This window comes from Hylobates moloch, unplaced genomic scaffold, assembly GCF_009828535.3.
Source record: "Hylobates moloch isolate HMO894 unplaced genomic scaffold, HMol_V3 SCAFFOLD_2684, whole genome shotgun sequence".
Taxonomy (NCBI): Eukaryota; Metazoa; Chordata; class Mammalia; order Primates; family Hylobatidae; genus Hylobates; species Hylobates moloch.
Window position 1 is genome coordinate 405 of NW_026654959.1, and position 7,381 is coordinate 7,785.

Below are 7,381 nucleotides of genomic sequence, written 5' to 3' on the forward strand. Positions count from 1 at the left end.
AAGCACCTTGTTTCTTTCTGAATGAAAATCTGAATGAGGAGGAGAAAAAAGAACAGATCCTTTTCGTATCCTAGTATTATGATCTCTGTAGGCTGTGGGTCCTAAGAAATTGTAGCTGACAAAATACAGGAGTTTTAATAACACACCCAAAGCAAATGAATTGTGCTTAATAGTAAAGCAACAGTTTATCCTCAAGAAGTTAATGTTAAAAGCTTTCTGACCTGAATGGCCTAGTGGAAATATCTTTCTTGCAGCAGAAGTCATAGGCTTGAAGCTGCATCCACATCCCTCTTTCCTTGCAGGGAAGAAGGTGATTGATGTGGCTGCAGGCTCCACCCACTGCCTGGCTCTGACTGAGGACAGTGAGGTCCACAGCTGGGGGAGCAACGACCAGTGCCAGCACTTTGACACGTTGCGCGTGACCAAGCCAGAACCTGCGGCATTCCCAGGACTGGACGCCAAACACATAGTGGGAATTACCTGTGGGCCGGCCCAGGTACTGAATATAGAGCTTGATTTGGTATTTTGGAGGACTTTGGTTTCCAGTTGTTCATTACCAGTATGTAGGAAATACCAGAGTTTTGTTTGTTGTTCTTGTGTCCTGCGGTTGTGCTAAACTCATTTATTATGAGCTTCATTGTAGTTTCCTTGGGTTTTCTTCATGGACAGTTAAATACTATCTGTATAGAGGGGCAGTTTCATTTCTTCCTTTCCAATCTGCTTGCCTTTTATGTATTTTTCCTGGCCTGATTGCCCTGGCCAGGACTTGCAGTGTGAAGCTGAATAGGAGAGGTGACAGTGGGTGCCCTGCCTTGCTCCTGACTGTAGGGGAAAGCAGTTCAGTCTTTCACCATCAACTGTGATGTTAGCTGCGCATATTTATGTAGGTGCCTTATTACCAGATTAAGGCAGTTTCTTTAATTCCCCTCAAATTTTTTTTTTTTTTTTGAGACGGAGTCTCGCTCTATGCCCAGGCTGGCGTGCAGTGGTGTGATCTCGGCTCACTGCAAACTCCGCCTCCTGGGTTCACGCCATTCTCCTGCCTCAGCCTCCCGAGTAGCTGGGACTACAGGCACCTGCCACCGTGCCCGGCTAACTTTCTGTATTTTTAGTAGAGACGGGATTTCACCACATTAGCCAGGGTGGTCTCGATCTCCTGACCTTGTGATCCGCCTGCCTCAGCCTCCCAAAGTGCTGGAATTACAGGCGTGAGCCACCGCGCCCGGCCTTAATTCCCCCTTTTAGAAGCTTTTAAAAAGTCCTGAATGGGTGTTAAAATTGGTTAAATGCTTTTAATCTCAAATGAAATGGTCATGCAGTTTTCCTTCTTTAGTGTGTTAGTATGGCGTATTACATTGATGATTTTTACTTTTTTTTTCCTTTTTTAGAGATGGCATTTCACTATGTTGCCCAGGCTGGTCTTGAAATCCTGAGCTCAAGTGATCTGCCTGCCTTGGCCTCCCAAAGTGCTGGGATTACAGGTGTGAGATACTACACCAGCCTGATTTTTAAATACTGACCAAGCCTTGTGTTACTGGGATAGGCATCACTTGGCCACAATTTACTACTCTATTTCTTTTTTTTTTTTTTGAGACAGAATCTCACTCTGTCACCCAGGCTGGAGTGCATTGGTGCAATCTCAGCTCTCTGCAACCTCTGCCTCCTGGGTTCAAGCAATTCTCCTGCCTCAGCTTCCTGAGTAGCTAGGATTAGAGGTGTGCACCACCACACCTGGCTAATTTTGTTTGCTTGTTGTTTGTTTTTAGTAGAGATGTGGTTTCACCATGTTGGCCAGCCTAGTCTCCAACTCCTGACCTCAAGTGATCCACCCTCCTTGGCATCCCAAATTCCTATGATTACAGGCGTGAGCCACTGCGCCCGGCCCTATTCTGTTTCTATATTGCTAAATTTGACTCGCTAACACGTTTTTGAGGATTTTTCTGTTGTTGCTCATCAGGGATGTTGGTTTGCAGTTTTCTTTCTTTGTATTATACTATCTCGTCTGACTTTCTGTCAGGGGAAAGCTGACCTTATACAGAGTATTGGCATGTGTTCCCTCCTTTTCCATTTTCTATAAGGGATTGTGTAGAATTAGTGTTATTTGTTCTTGAAATGTTTTTGAATCCATCTGAACCTGGAGATTTCTTTCTGAAAGATTTCACGCCGGGCACGGTGGCTCATGCCTATAATCCCAGCACGTTGGGAGGCTGAGGCAGGTGGATCACCTGAGGTCAGGAGTTTGAGACCAGCCTGGCTAACATGGTGAAACCCCGTTTCTACTAAAAATACAAAAAATTAGTCGAGCTTGGTGGCGTGCACCTATAATCCCAGCTACTCAGGAGGCTAAGGCAGGAGAATCACTTGAACCTGGGAGGTGGAGATTGCAGAGAGCTGAGATTGCACCAATGCACTCCAGCCTGGGTGACAGAGTGAGACTCCGGCTCAAAAAAAAAAAAAAAAAAAAAATTTTTTTACAGATTCAATTTATTTAACAGATATAGAACAATTCAGGTGACCTGTTTGTTTCTAGGAGGATTTTCCTGGTTTGTGGCACTCAGACATTGCTTTATTTCATCTAAGTTGTCTGATTTTTACGTGTCAAGTTTTCCTTAGTGTTCTCTTGCTAACTGTCTGAAGTCTGTGGGGCCTGCAGTGATGTCCCTTCATTCATTCCTGATACTGATAATTTGTATCTTTTCTGTCTTTTTCTTTGTCAGTTTTGCTAGAGTTCTTCAATTTTGTTGATCTTTTCAAAGAATGATCTTTAAGTTTCATTAATTTTTCCCTTGTTTTTTTGCTTTCAATCTCATTGGTTTCTGCTTTTATCTTGTCATTTGTCCCTTTGGCTTGTTTTGTGTTCACTTTGCTCTTTTTCTAGTTTCTTAAGGTGGAAACTTAGGTTGCTGATTTAGACTTATCTTTTTTGTAATATATAATGATTTGATGCCATAAATTTTCCTCTAAGCAGTGCTTTCATTAAACCCACAAATTTTGGTGCGGCTTCATTTATGTTCAAAATATTTTCTAATTTCTTTTGAGAATTGTTCTTTGACCCATGGATTATTATTATTATTTTTTTTCTTCAATACAGAGTATCACTGCTGTCGCCCAGGCTGGAGTGCAATGACATGATCTCGGCTCACTGGAACCTCTGTCTCCTGGGTTCAAGCGATTCTCCTGTCTCAGCCTCCTGAGTAGCTGGAACTACAGGTGCTTGCCACCATGCCTGGCTAATTTTTTTTTATTTAATTTTTATTTTTAGTAGAGACGGGGTTTCACCATGTTAGCCAGGATGGTCTTGATCTCCTGACCTCGTGATCCACCTGCCTCGGCCTCCCAAAGTGCTAGGATTACAGGCGTGAGCCACCATGCCCAGCCATACATATACTTTATATATACTTTTTTTAAATTTTATTTTTTTTGAGATTGAGTCTAGCTCTGTCACCCAGGCTGGAGTACAGTCGCGTGATCTCAGTTCACTGCAAGCTCCGCCTCCCGGGCTCAAGCCAGTCTCCTGCCTCAGCCTCCTAAGTAGCTAGGACTACGGGCACCCGCCACCATGCCCGGCTAATTTTTTTGTATATTCAGTAGAGATGGGGTTTCTCCATGTTGGCCAGGCTGATCTTCAACTCCTGGCCTCAGGTGATCCCCCCAACTTGGCCTCCCACAGTGTTGGGATTACACTCATGAGCCACTGCACCCGGCCTTGACCCATGGATTATTAAGTGTGTTGTTTAATTTTGAAGTGTTTGCAGATTGTTGTATTAATGATTTCTAGTTTAATACCATTGTGATTGGAGGAAAAACTGCATATGATTTCATTTCTTTTAAATTTGTTAAATTTATGTGTCAGGATATGTTCTCTCTTAGTGAACATTCTGTATGTGCTTAAAAAGTATATGTATGGTCTGTATATGTATGGTCTGTATATACATATGTGTATACATATATGTATAAAAAGTATATGTATGGTCTGTATGTGCTTAAAAAGTATATGTATGGTCCAGGACTTTGGGAGGCTGAGGCAGGCAGATCACGAGGTCAGGAGATCGAGACCATCCTGGCTAACACGGTGAAACTCCATCTCTACTAAAAATACAAAAAAAATTACCCGGGCGTGATGGCGGGCGCCTGTAGTCCCAGCTACTCGGGACGCTGAGGCGGGAGACTGGCTTGAGCCCGGGAGGCGGAGCTTGCAGTGAACTGAGATCACGCGACTGCACTCTAGCCTGGGCGACAGAGCTAGACTCCATCTCAAAAAAAAAATTGAGTTAAAAAAAAGTATATATAAAGTATATGTATGGCTGGTTACGGTAGCTCACGCCTGTAATCCCAGCACTTTGGGAGGCCGAGGCAGGTGGATCATGAGGTCAGGAGATCAAGACCATCCTGGCTAACATGGCGAAACCCCGTCTCTACTAAAAATAAAAATTAAAAAAAAAAAAATTAGCCAGGCATGGTGGTGAGCACCTGTAGTTCCAGCTACTCAGGAGGCTGAGGTAGGAGAATGGCGTGAACCCAGGAGGCAGAGCTTGCAGTGGGCTGAGATCGCGCCACTGCACTCTAGCCTGGGTGACAGAGCGAGACTCTTGTCTCAAAAAAAAAAAAAAGTGTATGTATTTTGCTGTTGTTGGGTGAAGTGTTCTATAAATTAGATCCAGTTTATTGAAGGTGTTCTACAGTTCTCCTAGATTTTTGCCGATTACCTGTTCTGTCACTATGAATGGTAGTGTGTGTGTTACGTGTGTCTAACAATTCATTGTCTAGTTAGAGTTGCTGTTATGCCGCTTCAAGTGGATGGAGATCCTCACTGCCATCCATTAATGTGCATTAATCATTTTGAGAGTGAAAAGATCTTTAAAAATGTTTTTACTTTTTGAGGTTGGCCAAGTGAGATGGGGCTAGTGAAATGGGTGGGAAAATTGGAAGCTGATAGTGTGTGACCTAGACACCCATGAATGCCTTTGGACTGGGCAGTTAGAGGGATGACAGGTAGTAATATAAGGCAGCTCCATCACACACGCTGCTGACTCCTGTGGGACAGACCAGCAGCTACATTTGGAGATTCATTTTAGATTGTTGCGTTTCCTCTTAGAGCTGTGCTTGGTCATCGTGTTCTGAGTGGTCCATTGGCCTCCATGTCCCTTTTGGGGCAGATATTTGCTCAGTGACTTCTGAGCAGCTGGATCTCCTGCTGTGGCAGGTGAGTGAGGGGATGGGCGGCTCCGTGGACTGGCCCCTGCCTCAGGAGAAAGAGTGCGTGGCCGTGGCAACGCTGAACCTTCCCCGACTTCGGGTATTCGTGATTTCCCTTCCTCTTGCTCCTTTTATAAGTGTCTTAGGGATTTGTAAGAAGGTTTATGTATTTTGAAGGACATAGGTTTTAGTCTGTTTGGTGAAGTATTTTAAAGTAAAATTGTGATGCACTAATAATGGACGCAAGGCTTAAAAAACTTTATCTGTTTATTTTATGTTAGTCCTGGAAGTCAGCCTCGGCATGCAGGAAGAGTGTATATGGATTGTGTTATTTTTGCTATAATCACTAGTTTGTTGGCATTCTTACTGTTTTACTGTTGTTGTGTGTGGAGAAATGACTGGGTGAGATCACAGGTGATGAAGAGAGACAGTGCTCAGCTGAGAGACCAGTGCTGGCCTGTCTCTCCCCTGTACTGTGAAAACCCTGCTCCAGGAGGGTCCAGTCTTTTGGTTTCCCTGGGCCACACTGAAAGAAGAATTGTATTGGGCTACACATAAAATACACTAACAATAGCTGATGAGCTTTAAAAAAATCCCAAAAATATCTCATGATGTTTTAAGAAATTTTACTTTGGGCCACATTTCAAAGCCGTCCTGGGCCACATGCTGCCCTCAGGCCGTGGGTTGGACAAGCTCGATCTACTCAGTAATTTCAGCTCCCTACAGCAATACCTTCCTTTCCTCACCATGAAGTTTATGGTTAGGGTCAAAATAAAAGCTACAAAAGTCTTCCTCCCCGGCAAAACTAAAGCTGAAGTCTTTGATCATCATCTTTTCTTTGTCTTTGTAATAAAACCCTATAACTTAATGACAAGAACCACGGTTTTCTCGACAGAGTAATTTTTCCCTTTTATTACAGTGGTTTCTGTGTAACAACCCATCGTGTCCCTCTTCCAGCCCCTCCGCTTTTTGCCCTGCTTCTAGAATGTACAGAACTGAGTGTAGAGTTTAGTTGCAGTAATGAACTGAGCAGAGGTCTGGAGCGTGCTTCTCCTCTAGTCCTCTGTAGCACCCATTTATCACCATACCTGTGGCGTCCTGGCGTTTGCATGGGTGCACCCCAGGTGTTTGCTGCCCCTCCTGGTTTGCAGTGATGTTTCTGTCCTGGTTGGTGCTGTGGAGCATGGCCTTGTGTATGTCTTAGGCTGTCGAGGTGTCCCAGCGTATGGTTTTGCATTTGCCTCTCCGGGGTCCTGAGGGTTCTGTAGGTTTCACAGACTCTAGGTGAGTTTCGGTGGTCATTTCCTGACCGGTGATATCTATACCTAGATGAGTGGTGTGCTTTTGATTTCACTTCTACTCACAGCGCAAGGCTGGGTCTCTGTTTTCTCGTGGGGCCTCTTGCTACCCAAAGCCTGGGATGGGCAGTGTGTTGCCCCCTGGCTGGGGTTGGCTGGCAGGCAGGTGATCCTGGGTGGCTCCTAGCCTTCTGCAGGAAGCTCGGGTTCAGTGGGTCCTTGTGTGCATTCCCGTGCGGGAGGTTGTTCTGAAGCCTGGCGGCTTGGCTCTGCTTTCAGAGCCCGGAACCTTTTGATTCCTGCTGTGTGTGCCCATGTGAATTTTGGTTTTGCACTTGAGGAGTTTCCTTGTGTACTCTCAGCTCCGCAATCTAATTTTTAGCAGCTTTTTTTTTTTTTTAAGACAGGGTGTCACTTTGTCACCCAGGTTGGAATGCAGTGGTACAGTCTTGGCCTACCAGGTTCAAGTGATTCTCCTGCCTCAGCCTCCCAAGTAGCTGGGACTACAGGTGTGTACCATCACACCCGGCTGATTTTTTTATAGAGATGGGGTTTCATTATGTTGGCCAGGCTGATCTTGAACTCCTGATCTCAAGTGAGCTTCCCACCTTGGCCTCCCAAAGTGCTGGGATTACAGGCATGAGCCACCACCTGTGGCAGCTTTTGTGGTTACATTGTAGCCATTATTTCTGTGTTTGGTGCAGATTGTTGGGGCGGGGTGGAGGTTGCTGTTGCTAGTTGTTTAGCTCCTCTGCTGATCTTGAGCTTTTCCATATACATGTTCGTAGTGGGGTTAAAAAAATTCCTCTAGAAAATACTTTAACTATTGTGGGTAAGAGTTTTTTTTAGTCCAGTTTTTAAAAATACATAAACTGAGGAGTTATTTT

General features: G+C 44.6%; 1 protein-coding gene across 1 annotated transcript; it reads left to right on the plus strand.

The window, feature by feature from the left end:
• Window positions 1–254: 254 nt before the first annotated feature.
• Window positions 255–6,480, plus strand: LOC116465027 (E3 ubiquitin-protein ligase HERC2-like; the record flags this gene model as incomplete). Its single annotated transcript, XM_032148244.1, has 3 exons — window positions 255–496; window positions 5,096–5,296; window positions 6,401–6,480. Coding segments are annotated over 3 exons (523 nt in total), but the record flags the coding sequence as incomplete, so codon positions are not given.
• Window positions 6,481–7,381: the final 901 nt, after the last annotated feature.